This window comes from Terrapene carolina, unplaced genomic scaffold (genome assembly GCF_002925995.2).
Source record: "Terrapene carolina triunguis isolate 2854851 unplaced genomic scaffold, T_m_triunguis-2.0 Scaffold58, whole genome shotgun sequence".
Lineage (NCBI taxonomy): Eukaryota > Metazoa > Chordata > Testudines > Emydidae > Terrapene > Terrapene triunguis.
In genome coordinates, this window is record NW_020664409.1 from 583974 (window position 1) to 600728 (window position 16755).

A 16755-nucleotide genomic window follows, 5' to 3' on the forward strand; every position below is an offset into this window, starting at 1 on the left:
AAATGAAGGAATTTAACTCAAACTGTATTTTAAGCAATGTTAAGAATGTGACACAAGGTGATAAAAGCAGGGAGCCTTACAGTAGTTGAGGCTGATAACTCACCCGTGTCTGGTTGTTGCAGGGTTCACAAAACCGTGGGTGATGTCGCCCATTGCTGCATTTTTGTCTTAGTTCAGTGTAGTATCATTTTAATAAATGTGTTCACTATAGAGAACTGAATCCTGTACTGGCACAAACTTCCATGATTTCTATATGTCAGATGTATGTCAATATGACCTATATCTGTATCTACCCAAATTCGGAATGTAACAATCTTTAACACTTAATTATACTAATTAAGTACATTTGTTTTTGTTTTGCAAAGGGGCTCCATTATATAGAAACCACATCTTAAACCGACTGATTAAGTAGTCCCTGAGAATGCATAAAAACGCTCCTGTTTTAGAAATAAAAAATAATTGCAGATCTTTGGTATGCATTTATAATAGTATTGCACTTACCTCCCCTTCTTTGGTATCCGAGCATTACCATTTGTTCTCTGTAGTGAGAGTGATTATACTGTGGCTCAATGAAACTGAGACCCAAGAACCCAGTAGCTGTATGTTGGAGAAGAAAGTATGTTGTTACAGACTCCTAATGGCCTCATTTTTGGTGTCTGTTATGTTCTCGTCTCACGTGTACATTTACTGGCCTTGGCGGTAAATAACTTGAATGAATTAGAAGTGATGCTAGTAAGTCTGTGATGCCTTGACAGGACACACAGTTAATTTTGCGTTGGTGGAGGATGTCTGACTGACGAAAATTTCCCTCTCTTTGCCTACAGACAGTCAGTCAGATCTGGAGACTCTAGGTGGGGTGCTGGATCTGACCTCCTGCGAGAGAGAGCAACCAGAGGAAGAAACGGAGCTACCGGAAAACAAATGCAGTCCCAAACAGGAGCAAAAGGTTGACTCGCCCCAAGGAGAAGAGGATGCACAAGAAAAAACAGATGAGTATGAAGAGGGACCGGAGGAAGACTCTGTAAGTAACAAAAGCCTTGACCTCAATTTTGCCAGTAAGCTGATGGACTTTAAGCTGGCAGAGAGTGACCAGAGTGCAGGTAACTGCTCTCAGAGCGAAAAGAAACATGCCTGTGACGTTTGTGGGAAAACCTTCAAATTTGCTGGCACTCTTGGCCGGCACAAAAAGGCCCATGCTCGTGAGGACAGAAAGGATGAAAAGAGCAGTGAGGATGAAAGCAAAAGTGTTCAGGAGGAAGCTGGAGCTCCCCCAAAGCAAGACTCCACTCTTGATCAGGAAGAGCCCCCAATGGACTTAAAGGTGCTAGAATCTTCTGTGGACTGTGAGGCAACAGGAAAGGAGAATGAAGAGAGTGAAAGCATCTCTGAGGGAGAAAGCACAGAGAGAAAATCCTGTGAGAAGAGTGATGACGACAAAAAACCAAAGACTAATGGGGCTAAGAGTACCACAAAGGCAGACAAGAGGAAGAAAGTCTGTACTGTGTGCAACAAGCGGTTTTGGTCTCTACAGGACTTGACACGACACATGAGATCCCATACAGGTAAGTGGAGAACATGAGACAGTATTGCAGGGAGGAGATTGCTGCTTATGGTCAGCATCCTGTGAGCTCTTCTGCCTGATGGACCTCAGCACGAGCAGGGACTTCTAATTTCTGCTGCACAATCAAACTATGTTATGAGGCGATCTTAAGTTTCTGTGGCAACATAAAATGAATTGGAGAGGAATGGGGAGAGAAGGGTAAACATTCAAAATCCTTTACATCTGCAGAAAGCTTAGTGGAAATACATAGTCAATTATATATTTATCTACCTGGGGGATGGGGGTAGTTGGCTTAAATTTTTTCAAAATTATTTTTCCACTTATGTGGTGCAGAATTTGGAGGTGAGGATTGAGCAGGGAAACTATTGCACAGATTTTATATCCAGCTCCTTGCCCCCTCCTCTGTGGCTCTGCACTTCTCTTATATTTTGTTGCACACTGGAGTATAATGACACTATAAAGGGAATACATCGGAGGAGGGGAGTCGGTTTATCATATGATTCTAGAGACCCAGCATCTCCAAGCCTCGGTGGATCTGTTTGATCACACTCCTCGCTATGTTTATCTGAATGAGAGGCAACGCCATGATCAGCTTCCACTCTTTCTCTGAACCTGAGCAGAGCAGGTGGTATACATTTAGTACAATGCCCTCCAGTGACTTTGTTGTGCAGTTAGTTGTCGTGGAATAAATGGGGTTCTGCTTATGCAATAGGATATTGTTCAACATTGCATTACGAGGGAGGATTAGATGACTCTTCCATTTTGATTAGTAAAATCGCAGTCATCCACATGTAGAATGGCTGAGCAATAACTGTGACCCCAAAGAGGTGTGAATCATTCACACCACTCCAAATGTGTAGAATTCAGGTGTGCTTAATTTCACTTAGCAGTAAGCTGAAGTGACATCAGGAAAAGAGACTTCCTTTGTGTGCTGGTTTTTGGCATAGCTTTTCATTGTTACATATTTTCTGATTAAGCTTAGGTACGTCATATTTAAATTTTAATCAAAGGTGAAGCTTCACTTAAGTAACGACACTACGACACTTTTAAAAAGTGTGCGGGTCCAATGTTTTACCTACCTGAGTAATTAACTTCAATCAGAAGTTAAGTTTTGCATCTGAGAAGTCTTTAAAAAAAATAACACCAAATCTCCATTAGTGTGACTTTGCCAAAGTGCTGAGCACCCACAAATCCTCTTGAAGTCAATGAAAGATCATCACCTTTGAAAATCAGGCTATGAGTCTGAAGGATGAGTGTTGTAGTGAGTTTAGTTTTCACTGCTAGACATGTGGGTTGTGTCACAAGGAAAAACTAGTTTGGTCTCATTCTTGTATTTATTTGTGTCCATTACAAAATCACTACAACATATGATACATCTGTGTTCAAGAAAGCCTTTGGGGAAAGATTCTTAAGTCTAACATAGCATTCTCTGATGAGCCAAATGCTGCTTTTGTGCTTTGAGGATAAGCTCCTCAACAATCCATGTGTCAGATACTTTTAATATTTTCATTGGTCCTGAAGGTTTTTTTGTCTTTTCTCTGGTTTTTTCCCCCCCCCCCCCCCCCCGCTTTCTTTAACTTTTTAACCTTTTCTGTAGTAGTCTTGAATAACTACTTTGACCAATGCATGATTTTTTCCTTCAAACGTAATACATTTAACTAGCTTCATTGATAGTTGTTTCTAAAAAATTGTTTTTGTGACCCCATCCACATTTTTCCCAACTGGGGACTCTCAATCACTTACATTGATTTTTTTTTTTTTTCCCTTGCTCGTTCAAATTTATATGTGGCAAAAATCTGTGAGATGCTTTCTCTTTCTTGAAAGGTTTCCTTTTTAAAAAAGACCTCTCAATAAAACAAAAAAGAGGGCTAGGATCAGCATAGCAAGAATATTTTGGGTTAAGACTGAGGAGTATTGGCAGGGCTATGTGGGGAAAATTTGTACAATGCCTGCCTGAAGAATAAAAATAAGATACATGGAAGAGCCATTCGTTCATCTCTAGTCCATTTCTCTTCCAATGCAGGGTGCTCCCTACAGTTTATTTTCTAGTATATTATACAACCTACAGTAAGTCTGGCTCAATCCATTGCTGTGGGCTCTTCAAATTTATGAGCTCACTCTATGCACTCATATTTGTTAAAAGATCAAGAAGCTATCATATTAGTGGAATCATACCAAACTGGCATAATTTATTTTCCTTTCTGTTGATGATGGATGCAGGATATGCAGTGCACCAAAGGGCTTGTGCAGCATTAAACAGGACCTGATTCTGAGTTAAAGACGCTTTACAGCACTCTGCCAGTTTTTTGTGAAACATTTTTTTGGAAAAATAAGAAAAGGGGAGGGGGGTAAATTTTTTCCCCTGGTTCTAACCAGAACCTTTTGAGAGTAAAGTTACTGTCTGCCTCAGAAACCTCTTATAAGCGTAGGTACTTTCCAGCTTGGTCCACATTTGCACATTGAATCACTGTGGGACTCTTATTTTACTTAACAAGAAATAGTTTTGCTATTTCAGAACTCATTTGTATGCAGGTTCCATTCTAGTTGGTTTAATAATTTGTGTGTAAAATGTTCACCCTTCTATCAGTGACTGAGGAAGAAATGTTTTCTCACATGCTGCCTGGCTTGTTTTTTAAATACTGGTTGCTCAGAAAAACTGGGCCCATCATCCTCATTCCTTCTATGAACCCCATCCCCTGTGTGCCATGGGCTAGTCTTTACTGTTTTGTGGTAATTTCCATCCTTTTCAGGGGGAAAGAAAGTCATGCATGCAGTCTGTTTATCCTGCAAAGGAAACTGCTGCCTCAATGCCTTTGGCTCAGTTTTACAAACATCTTTGAGTTTCAAAAGACTTTTCTGAACTTCTGGCAGAAAAAGTTGCTCACTTAAGGGCATGGAATGTTAACAGACATGAATTATGGATGCTGAATACAGCATGTCAATTTACTAACCCATCTACCCACATTACTACATAGTCCCTTTAAAAAATACATGTTTCAGCAGATGCCTTTACAGTCCCCTGAGGTTTATGTGATAGCTAAATGTTTAACAATGAATAACCATATGAGCTGGTTGTACTCTTTCACTACCAGATCCTGCTGACCTGGGGTAAGATTGAAGAATTCTTTAAAACCATTGGCTTGTGTTTCAGTAGGGTAGTTGCAGGTAAATTCACTATTAAATAGGCAATTGGATACACAGGTGGACATACAGTTCAGTCTAGTTGTAGTTTTACAGCCAGATTTTGAAACAATATAGTTACACAGATTTTAGGTACAGAGTTGTTAAATATCCGTTGTTACAGAAGTGGCAAGTCACGCCTTTATTTGGTATATGACTTCAATTAAAGCCAACACCTGCAAATGTTGGTGTCTAAAATTACACACCTAAAGAAAAGCAGCCTGATTTTCAGAGGTGCTGTTTACATGCAGCTCCCACTGTGGAAGCTCAGTACCTTTCTCAGTCAGGTCTCTTTTATTTAGGAACCTGTCGGCCTTACTACTCAACTAGCAGGTAGTTATCCAAGTTACGTGAAAGGGAATCCTACAGTAAATGTTGGGACTAAACATTGTTGGGACTGGCCCTGGCGACCCCATTAAAAGGGAGTTGTGACCCACTTTGGGATCCCGACCCACAGTTTGAGAATTGTTGGTCTAAAGCAGGCTTGTATGTTGTACTGTCCTGAAAAGAGAGAGGGAAGTGTATTTATAATCTTAGTTATATTTTGGTCTTAATTCTGTCCTAGGAGAGAGACCATACAAATGTCAGACCTGTGAACGGACCTTCACTCTGAAACACAGCCTGGTTCGTCATCAGCGCATACACCAGAAGGTCAAGAATGCTAGGAACCATGAGAAGGAGAGTGACAAAGAAGAGACCCAGTCTAGGTGTGAAGAAGACAGTGAAAATGAGTCTATCCACAGTGGCACTAACCCCATCTCAGAAAATGAGTGTGACTCAGTTGCAGGCCTTGGTAACCATTCATCTGTCTCTAGAAACCGAAAAGAAAGTCCGGCCAATGCAGCGAAGGATTCCCTTTGCAGAGAGGAGAAAACCCCTGGACGAACAGCCAGTACTTGCCTTGCAGAGTCCAGCAAGAATGCACAGAAACAGATCACAAAAGATCAGGAATCTCGGGGTAACTGTGATCACGAGAGTCCATCAGGTTTCATTCAGGACTTGCTGGAGATGCACAACAAAAAATCTCCCATGAATCACATTCTTGCCTCTGCAGATAGTACACCTCAGCTTTTGGGAGTTGAGTGAATTCTTACTATGAAATTGGACCCATCCCAGCATACAAACTAAAACCAGCAGAGCAAGGTTTTTGGAGTATATTTTGTAAGAGTGACCTTCAGCTGTGGGATAGTATGGCAGACTGGATTCAGTGCCATATGCCTTTCAGTATAATAATGCAAGAGACTACGGTATATACTGATTTGAGTGCCTTACTACTTTATTAGATCTTTCGGTATCATAGGTTTTTTTCAAAAAAAAAAAAATGATTTTTTTGTAATATTTTAATGAATTATTTGGAGAGGACCTTTTTCATTTAAGCATTAATGTTACCTTTTGTATTGGTGTGTGTGTGAGCTTGTTCTTGTATATCTGTTATAGTCGCTGTGTTTGTTCTCTGAGCTGGAAATGGGGGCAGTGGGGTGGGGAAGCCCTTGGATACCACAGCCAATAACTGGAAGACAATTACATGAATTTCAGATGAGATAGCCAGAGGAAATATGTACAAGATGCTGATTTTTCTCAGTATAGACGTTCTTGCATTTGCCATACGATGGAGCATTAATCCAGTTCCAGGTATTAACGACATGGTGGTTGAAGGTGTTCAAAGTTGGTTAAAGCCAAAACCAGGAAAGACAAAGAGCTTTCAACCTCATAACTTGTTTCCACTTTTCAGCATTAGAAATGGTAATCTAGTTACCATTTAAAGACATTCTTTCTGGCCATTGTGGACTGAGTACACAGAGAAGAGTTACATAGCAACTTAACCTATGGAAATTATGCACCCGCTGTTATATATGTTTGATTTGCTTCAATATATTATTATTATTATTATTTTATTATTATTTTATAAATTCATCAGTTTGCTAGTCTCTGCAGTCAGCAGAAACGAATGGGCAATATTTGCCCACGGAGATCTACAGTGCAGCTTGGATCCCCTGTTTAAGCTTTCACCAACTCCCCTCTCATGTTGCAGCTCTTCTACTGTACTTAAATGGAACCCTTCCTCTGACTGGAGAATCAAATGGAGGCCAGCAAGTAATCATCACAAATCTACAGGGGAACATCTCACTAGTGATAGCATGGGTGTGTGTGGGGAGGGTCATGAAAGGACTCCCTTTCCCACCTTGAGTGCATGAGGAAGGCACTGCAAATTGCTTGGTTCCGATCACATGACATTTGTTACTAATGAGCAAAGTTATTTAGTCTTCCAGTTGAAAGAAAGCGAGAAAGAAATGCGAGCCTTACCGTGATCTTGCTACCGTCTTTTTCTAAAGCAAGAAAATACTACTGGTAATAAAACTACAAATATAAAACATGTTAAAAATAAATAAAATAAATTTAAAAAAAAAATCTTTCTTCCTGAGGTTTTGGGGTTGATGCTTGAAGACTAGTGTGTGTTTCTAAATTTCATATTGATAGTTTAACCGCTTTAATGCTGGGGGTTGGGATTTCTCCACAGGCCTCCTGTGGCCTACAACAGGAGATACTCCCAACCACCAGCATTTACTGGGTTAAGCAAAATGTATCCTACTGTAGCTGTGCATTTTTAGGTATGCTCAGCATTCTGTTGTTCTTGGTGTCCTTCAGTCATGATCTCTGGGACAGACAGAGCCATAGTATTGCCGGAGTCTCATTGTGCTGTTCCACCACTTCAGCTCCCTCACCCACACTGTGATCCTCCCATCCCTTCCCATGCAAAATCACATGTCCTACTTTCAATAGACTTGGAAGAAGAAGGCCTTAAATCAATCTCTCTCTCTCCCTCTTTCTCTCTCTCTCTCTCTCTCTCTCTCCATATATATATTTGGAAAATGTGTTGAAATATAAATATATATATATTTCAACAAATTTCTGGAGACTGAAATCCAACTCCCCAGAATTCAAAGGAAGAAAAATGTTCTCAAGTGATATTCTCGCATATAAAATAAGAAAAAAAAAATGGTTGAGGTATATGTGATTTTTATTAGGGATGTATGAACCAGTTTTGAAATAAGTTACTCCAAATTAATAAAAATCAGAACCAATGATTCCTTTAAAACTTTACCAGGTGTGTTCTACTTAGTTTAAACAAGTTCACACATCCCTTAATTTTTTTTATTACTATTATAATTATAATAATAATTATATTATTGTGGGTATTTTTGGTTTTTGTTTGTTTGTTGTTTATTTTTAATTTTGGGGTTTTTTTTGCAGCTCTCCACACTAAACTGCGCAATATTGTGGGGGAGAAGCCATTACTAAACTATATGCTGCAGAACAATGTAGCGAGTAATCAATTCCCAGCAGCCTGCCGGGACATCTGCTAGCAATAATCACTATTGATTTAAAGCTTTATTTAGCCTTTATCTATATCCTAGTAGATTATAAGGTCTTGCCACATTTTATTGACATTTTTATTAGTTGAGTTTGACTGAGAAAACTTTTGTTGTTGTTTTTTTCCCCAATATTAAACTGTGAAGTTTATAACATGTTTAAACTATGGGTGAATCTTAGGCTTAGTTTGCATGTTCAGCTAATTTGTCTCTCTATTATTTTTGTTTGTTTGAATCCTTTTATTTTTCCTTTCTCAGGGCTTTTACAAAAAAAAATGGATCTTCTGAAATTCTTTTGTCAGAGTTGCAATGGACTTAACGATGAAATAATTCAATCACTACATTAAGCACTTGACTGTGAAAGCGCAAAAAGAAAAAGAGAACTTATGTTTGTGACTATTCTCAAATGGCTTTTCGGAGCTATGTGACAGTCTGATTCCATTTTCAGAATGATTCATAATCTTCTCTCCCCTTCTGTGTGTGTGTCTCTCTCTCCCTCTCTCTATTCAAGAAGGAAATTTAATCTTAGTGATTTCAGCCCATGCAGGAAACAATAATAAATGTGTAGAATTCATATTTTTTCTAAAGGGAACTTAAACTGCTGCTACAAGTTGTGTACAAGACTGGTTTATGCCACATGAACAGAGAATCACACATTTGTTTTGGTACTTTTATTCCTCTCTTTATTCAGTTGTACAGTACTTCCAAATTCAAATTGAAAGTAAACCTGTTCTGTATCAAACCATCTAAGCAATAAAATGTTATATTTAAAAATTATAGGTTGCAAAATGGACACGGCTCTTCTTGTGGGTTTGTTGTAACTTGCTTTTAAGCCTATCTGTGAAGGATTATACACAAACCAGAGTCTGAGTTTATGTGTAGGGATGGTCTTATGGTTCTCCCTTATTGTTGGGCTGTGTTTGAACTAGAGATGGTCAAAAGATTTTGAACATTTTGTCCTGTATTCCAACCAGTTTGGGGCAAGTCACAGCTTTTGAAAACGATGGGGTTTTTTTTGGGGGGGGGGGGGGGGGGGGGGGGAGATTTTGGTTAAAATTTCACTAAAAAGTTGGGGCAAAATTTTCATGCCAGTTTCCTAGAGCCACCTTTAGTTTGAACTTCTCTTTCCACTTTTAAACTGCAGCTTTATGATCACATAAGTAAATGGCTTTGTCAGGGGATGGTGCTGTACTTAAACAAATATGAATAGTATTCTTTATAAATGAAATAGTTGTTCTGTGGCGACTACCATCACAGTTGAATTTTCCACAGGGAATTTAGTAGAGCTGTGAAATCTTCAGGATGTAATAGACAGCTATGTGCAAAGTACCTGAGAATGTTGCTTTATTTTAGCTTGTCAGGTAAATACGGCCTTCCGACTTGCACTTTGTCTGCCATATAGAATGCCTTTCACAGGGTGGTGACGACCATCTGGGTTGAGCTCAAGATTCTAGAGCCCAGGGAAATGCAGGGAGTTTTAGGCCTTGGCTACACTTGGGACTTCACAGCGCTGCCGCAGCAGCGCTGTGAAGCGCGAGTATAGTCGCGCCGCCAGCGCTGCGAGAGAGCTCTCGCAGCGCTGTATGTACTCCACCTCTCCGAGGGGAGTAGCTTGCAGCGCTGCGAGCGAGGGTGCAGTGCTGCAGGCTCTGATTACACTGGCGCTTTACAGCGCTGTATTCGCTGCGCTCGGGGGAGGGGGGGTGTTTTCACACCCCTGAGCGCAGCAAGTTGCAGCGCTGTACAGCGCCAGTGTAGCCAAGGCCTTAGAATCTGCTTCTTTTTAAATCCCTTCCCTGTGGATGATCGTTCCTGCCTTCTAAGCCTGTGAAGTGATGTGTAAAGGAGTCTGTGCTGCTGTGATTTACACCTTTTTGTAGCCTCATATATTTAAAACATACCAAATTAAGCTCCCCAGAAACCGCTTTGCTGACATGTAACTTACACTCCCTTCCATTCCATTTGAATTTGGCCCTGTGACTGCCGTGATTTTTTTCCTGTCCTGGTTCTGCAACAGTTTAGGAGAGAAACCAAATACTACTACTGGGCAATACAGCTACCTACCAAAACAACCTTATTTTGCTCCTTCTAGTCCCCCCCCATTGCCACTTGGTTTCTGAAGACCATTTGTAGGGCTGTCAGATGGTTGGCGGATGTGTGGGGGAAGTGCCAAGACATTTGGGGCTATTGGTGTTACCTTTATATGCCAAAAATGCTACCTCTTTGTTCCCTCAGATGTGCGTTAAACGTGAAGTTTTACCTAGATTATTTTGATTCTGTTGACATAATATGTTTTAAGCAAAACTCCCACAGAGTGGGCAACGGAGCCATCCTGTTTTGGGAATAACCATGGGGTTTCGGCTTGATTTTTGAGTGCCAACTACATTTATTGTTTTTCCAAGCATTGGGCTTGGGGAAAAGACTGAAGTTCTACATTCACAGAGCACTGCAGGGAATCATTGCTGAGGGTTAAGGGTGCCTCTGCTGGGAAAGGAACCAGACCCCATCTTCTTGCCTGGTGGTGTAAAGCACAAAGTTGGCATCTGTAGCTGGGGGTGGGGGAATGGGAGGAGATTCTCAAAATGTAGGAGTTGGGTGAAAACCCGATATTTGCCCCCAGATTGCAATACGAAATGTTGACTTGGGTTGCTATTGGTAAGAGATGATGGAAATTCAGCCTGGAAATCTCTGGTAAGGAGAAAGGAATAAAAATATTTTATATTTGCCATTATCTCCTTAGTCACATAATAGCAGTAGTTGGGATGTGCGCATGCAGTACTTACAGGGAGTGGGGAAAGAATAGGAAATGAGTAGTGACTGGGACAGATGCATGTGGCCCGTTCTGTTTCTTAAAGTTGTACTTCTCATCCCCCCCCTGAATTGAAATCCTTGCATACACTCTGTTCAGACTCAGCCTCGCAAAACGGAAAGTAAGGAGGCAAAAGACCGGAAGAAACATCCTTCTGACTTCTCTTCAAACCTCCAGCTCAGATTAATTTGCTTGCTTTTGTGGAGATCTATGCTTGGGACTCAAAATTGCAGGCAACTTGCTAAGAAAAACAAGCCGCGTGTGGAAATTTCAAGGGATCCTGATTGTTGCAGCTACAACTATCTGGATTCAGGCGAAAACCCAGGGGCCTGCTGGACACTTTCCTGGAAGTGGCCCTGCACCCACCCAGCAGGTGTAACTGTTGTACCGCCTTGAGGCAGTACCTTAGACTGACTCTCCGTGCTAATATCCAAGGAGAGAGACAAGGCATAAAGAGGAGCAAGAGACGACAAAGGGGCATGTCTCACTGTCTGGTTTAAGGTGAAAGGAGCTTGATTAGAATTCCCATAGCTTGATTGCCTCTAGAAGCCCAATGTTAAGAAAAAAGGTGTTAATCCTTCTTAGTATTATAGCCTTGAGTATCCTAATGTGACCCAAGAAATTTTGGCTCACTTGCTTGCTGGGACTAAGGCTGGATAACATGCTCCACCCTGGCAATAATCATAATAGTAACAGATTAATTTGCACTTAACAGCTGTAGATCTCAGTGTGATTTGCAAAGTTAGTATCATTATCCCCATTGATAAAATGGGGATAAATGGAGTCATGGAGAGGTGTAGTGACTTGCCCAAAGCCACACAGCAAGTCTGTGGGCAGAGCCAGGAATTGCACCCAGGCCTCCATTCTTCAACCATGGGATAATGCAGGCCTGCACAACATGCGGCCCGGGGGCCGCCTGCGGCCCGTGTGGGCTCACTGTGTGGCCCGCAGGGGTTGAGTAGATGGGCTCACTGTGCGGCCCGCGGGGGGGTGAGTAGGCAAGCGGCGGGTGAGGGAGGGGGGCTGAGTAGTTGAGCGGGCGGGCAGTGGCGGGGAATGAGTAGGGCTGAGGGGGGGAGTGGGCGGGCAGTGGCGGGGGGGCAGGTGGGGCGGGGGCGGGGGGGGGGGGGAGGGGGCGGGGGGGGGGGCGGTGGCGGGGGGGAAGTAGGTGAGCCGGGGGAGGTGGGAGGCTGAGGAGGCGAGTGGGTGGGCACTGGCGGGGGGGCAGGTGGGGTGGGGGGCTGAGGAGGCGAGCGAGCAGGCAGTGGCGGGGGGTGAGTAGGCGAGCCGGGGGAGGGGGGCTGAGGAGGCGAGCGGCGAATCGGTGGCTGACCTGTTCTACTGATCTGGCCTGGCTCCCATCCCCTCTCCCAGGGCTGGCTCCAGGCACCAGCAAAACAAGCAGGTGCTTGGGGCGGTACGTTTCTAGGGGCGGCATTCAGGCCATCATAGGTGTCGACTCCAGGGCATGGGGAAAAAGTGCCCTCACCGCCCCAGCTTGCCTCCGCTCCGCCTGCTCCCCTGAGCGTGCCGCTGCCGCTCCGCTTCTCCCCCCTCCCTCCCAGGCTTGCTGCACGCGAAACAGCTGTTTCGCGCAGCAAGGCTGGGAGGGAGGAGAAGCCAAGCGGCAGGGCGCTCGGGGGAGGCAGCGGAGGTGAGCTGGAGCAGGGAGTGGTTCCTCTACCCCCCCGTTACTTCCTGCGCCCCCCCACCCTAGCTCACCTCCGCTCCGCCTGCTCCCCTGAATGCACCGCCGCTCCGCTTCTCCCCCCTCCCTCCCAAGCTTGCCATGTGAGAAAACGGTATTTCGCGCAGCAAGGCTGGGAGGGAGGAGAAGCCGTGTGGCGGGTGCTCGGGGGAGGCGGTGGTGGTGGAGCAGAGGTGAGCTGGAGCGGGGAGCGGTTCCTCTACCCCCCCATTACTTCCTGCACCCCCCCACCCTAGCTCACCTCTGCTCCACCTGCTCCCCTGAACGCGCCGCTGCTCCGCTTCTCTGCCCTCCCTCGCCTGGGGGGGGGGGGAGAAGCGGAGCGGGAGCACACCCGGGGGATCAGGCGGAGCAGAGGTGAGCTAGGGCGGGAGGTCACGGGGGGCCCACAGGAAGCAATGGGGGGGGAGAAATGCGGCACGCCGGGGGAGGAGGCAGGGCTGGGGATTTGGGGAAGGGGTTTGGAAGGGGTGGAGTTTGGGTGGGGCCGGGGGCAGAGGGGCATGAAAAAGAAAGGGGAGGCGGCCAAAAATTTTTTTGCTTGGGGCGGCAAAAATCCTAGAGCCGGCCCTGCCCTCTCCAAGGGTTGCAGCTGTCTGGAGGTGCCTGCCTTCCTTCCTCATTCACACCTCATTCATTCAACAGGGCAATTGATTACAAGGTGGGGGGAAGATCTTATTCTACTTCTAGCAAAAAGACATTTTTCTTTTACCTTAATTATACTATATTAGGGGCTCGCTATAACTTATTTCCGAGGTTCAATACTGCTCTTTCGGTGGGGCAGCGCTGGGGAAGGAGGGTTTGTTTCCGTGGGGCAGGTGGCACGGGGTGTGCGTGTGTTTTTCGGTGGCGCTGGGGGGGTTGTTTCCGTGGGGCGGGCGGCGCTGTGTGTATATGTGTGTGTTGTGTTTCGGGGGGGCTGGGTGGCGCTGGGGGGGGGGTTGGCGGCGCTCGGGGGGTTTCGGCCCTCAGCTGTTTTCTTTGGAGTAATATGGCCCTCGCCGCTTTACGAGTTGTGCAGGCCTGGGATAATGTCTCGTTTCAGTTAGAAAGGAGGAAAAGGGAGGGTCCAAAGCCAGGCTTTCGGGGTCAGGAGAGGGAAGTTTGTACATGAAGTGACCTGGGCAGAGGGTAAGAAATAAGCATAAAGTGCTGGAGAAACTGGTCCTAGAGCAGTGAGAATCATGCATGGAGTACAAAGGCATTCTATAGCCAGAAGAGAAGGCATGTGGAGAGAGGGTGAGAAATTGGCCAGTCTCCTCTAGGAAAGTGGTCCCCTATATATGGCCACCTAAAGTTGAGAGGTTCCCCTAGTGGTAAGGAAGCTACACAATGTGCTGGGAAAAAAGCAAGGTGCTGGGAAAAGGAGGCCTTGGTGGTGCCACCTCCACTCAGTGTGGGACATCAATGTTGCTGCCCTGTAAATCTCAGGATCTCAGTGATTATAAAAAAAGGCAAATGCTCCCCACAGGGCTACAATAGTGAACCCCCACCAGGCCCTAGGAGATCATCAGAAGGTCTCCTCATTCCCCTTTTAAATCAATATGAATTAGTGTTCCTTCCTTCTCCACATAATGCTAGCCCTGGAGACACATACCACCTTTGCCCTCCCCTGCACCTCTTGCTAATTCTTCACTGCTTTTGCTGCCCTGTGCTGTGGTGCCCACGACTGTGAACAATACGCAGAAGTGTTTGTGATCAGCATCGCGACACATTGCCTTCTGTCGTGGGTGCTATTCGTCATCTCATTGTAACAGATGCCAAACACTGAGTTGCTGGCTAAGGGTCTGTCCCCATCTCAACCCCACATCCTCTTCCATGTCAGTGTCTCGTAGTGTGTTTGTTTATTAGGGATAATCCCTCTCCTCATTTTTGCCCAATCTATTTTTACATTTCCTGTCCACCTCCACCTACCCCACCTCACCACTCTCTCCATTAAATCAGATGAGCTGCTTTGAAGGCCTTGCCCTCTTTTTAATAAAGTTTCTTTTAGATCTAATGTCTCCCCCTCAGAGGTATTTACAAACCCTTCTAGTTTTGGGTCAGCTGTAGACTTGTAAAGGCTGCTGTGCATTCCTATGTCCAAGCCACTGATACTCCGTGTGAGTAAAACCAGATGCTAATTCCTGCCGAACTCTGCTCATCACTTCCATCACGGGAGAGGTGTCTTATGTACCACTACCTGCAATACTGGGTCTTGATCCCGCAAGCACTGCTGTTCCATTAACTCCAATGGAACAAGGCCTAGTAGTATGCTCTACATCAGTAGCAAACATTTCCAGGACCAGGACCTATATCCTTTTTTAAATATGAGGGATGGGAGGACGTAGGAGGCAGTGTGGCCTCCCTGTGAGCCAGAGGGGGAGGGACCACTCTCTGCACTCAGGTGGGCAGAGTCAGGCTGGGCTATCCCCTCCCACTGGAAGTTGAGAGATGGAACAGGAAATACAAAAGGTGGATCCTCCAGCTCAGTTGGAGCCAAGCCAGGGAAGAAGACCGATGTGCCTGACTTGCTGCAGGCCTCTGACTCTGCTGCTGAACCAAGCAGTGCCCTGGCCCTGGAGGAGACCGAGTCCGCAGAGGAACTGCTGGGACTGCCACTGTCTATCTGCGTCAGGGAGATGGAGAACATCCACGGAGCCAAGGTACCTAACAAAAGGGTAGTAGGAAGTGTACCAGGGACACTAGACTATAGTCTAGTTGGGTTGTGGCCTGAAGCCATGTCAGCATGTTGCGGGCAAGTCCCTGCTGAACCAGTAGCGAAACATTCCACTACTGTTAGGGCTCTGGGCTGGGACCTGGTGGAGTAGGGTGGGCCCGAGTCCCCTTACTCCTGTTGCCAACTCAAACCCCGGGGCGGCAGCCTCCCCACCGTAGGCCAAAAGGCCTGCGTTTGTCTGCCATCTGCCAGAGCTGGGAAGACAGGCTGTTTGGGGCTCTGCCCCACCTGAGGGTGTGGACCTATAGACTGCTTGTTAGCTCAGCCCTACCTGATGGCCAGAACATACAAACTGCTTATTTGCTCTGCCCTGCCTGAGGACCTGAGCCTATAGACTGTCTGGTGCTCCGGCCCGCCAGGATGGTCAGGGCGCTAGCACCTGATTCATTAGTTCCCTGGATTCTAGACAGCAATTCTGGTGACGTAGTGAGGCGGTGTGGCCTCTCTCTGACCCAAGGAAGGGACGACCGCACTACAAAGGGTATGGGCCACATTTGCTCAAGTCCCTAAGTATCTCTTCAGTTGCCAGAGTCAAAGCTTTCCCCTTTGTTACTCTTAAAATTCTGGTGTGGTTCAGCAGCATTAAGTGTTTGAACTACAAAAACAGAAAACAATCCAAATGTCTTTCTCTTTCAACATAGAGACAGTCAATTTATGGAACTGGTGCATCAGGAACAACATTACATGTACGTTACATATCTACCAGGTGCACAGAACTCTAGTGGTCACTTCTCCCCAGACCACCAGTGCAGTGAGCAACACCTGAGACCTGTTCTCCTCTTAGACAAGAAGTCCAACATATGCTGCTCCAGCACAGCACTGGGCCAGGCCTCAGGGGTGAGGTCCTCCTGTTATCCTGAAAGGTCCACTGAGGTACATCTTTCATAAAACCTGTCGTAACAGAGGGATGGGAGGAAAGATTTATCACAGTAAAGCTTGAGTCATTCTCACACCCAACTGATTCAGATAATTCTGGTTTCCGGACTGCTTACAAATGCCAATCCTTCCTCCTATCAGCATCTGTCCCTTCCTAGATCTGTTAACCCAGGAGAATAGCAAGATCAAACATCCCAGCCCGAACTCCCTGTATCTCACAGCCTGGTATTTGGATGAGCATCAGACCCAGAACGCTCATGTTCGAAGGCTTTTAAATCTATTCTCATTCAAAGTAGAAAAGATTCCACCAGAAAATGTTATCTGGCTAAATGAAGGCATTTCTCTAGTTTGGATGCAACAGAAACAGTTATCCCCAGAAGCAGCAGATAACCCTGATAGTTTAAACTATCCTTTGTACCTGAAGACTTTAGGGCTTTCCATTAGTTTGCTGCTGAAGCACCTAGCAGCAATGTATGCCTCCAGTAAAAAGCCACTCTATTTTTACTCACCCAACAATAATTAGATTTCTGA

At 45.1% G+C, this 16755-nt stretch overlaps 1 protein-coding gene across 2 annotated transcripts in view; it reads left to right on the forward strand.

Annotated features, from left to right (window-relative positions):
- Nucleotides 1–7573, forward strand: part of RREB1 (ras responsive element binding protein 1) — a 141901-nt gene extending 134328 nt beyond the window's left edge. For both annotated transcript variants that reach the window (XM_026660080.2, XM_026660084.2), the window contains 2 exons: nucleotides 825–1562; nucleotides 5307–7573. In XM_026660080.2, coding sequence (XP_026515865.1) covers nucleotides 825–1562; nucleotides 5307–5827 — 1259 coding nt within the window. In that variant the 3' untranslated portion in view covers nucleotides 5828–7573. The remainder of the gene's footprint in view (nucleotides 1–824; nucleotides 1563–5306) is intronic.
- The last annotated feature ends 9182 nt before the right edge of the window (nucleotides 7574–16755 follow it).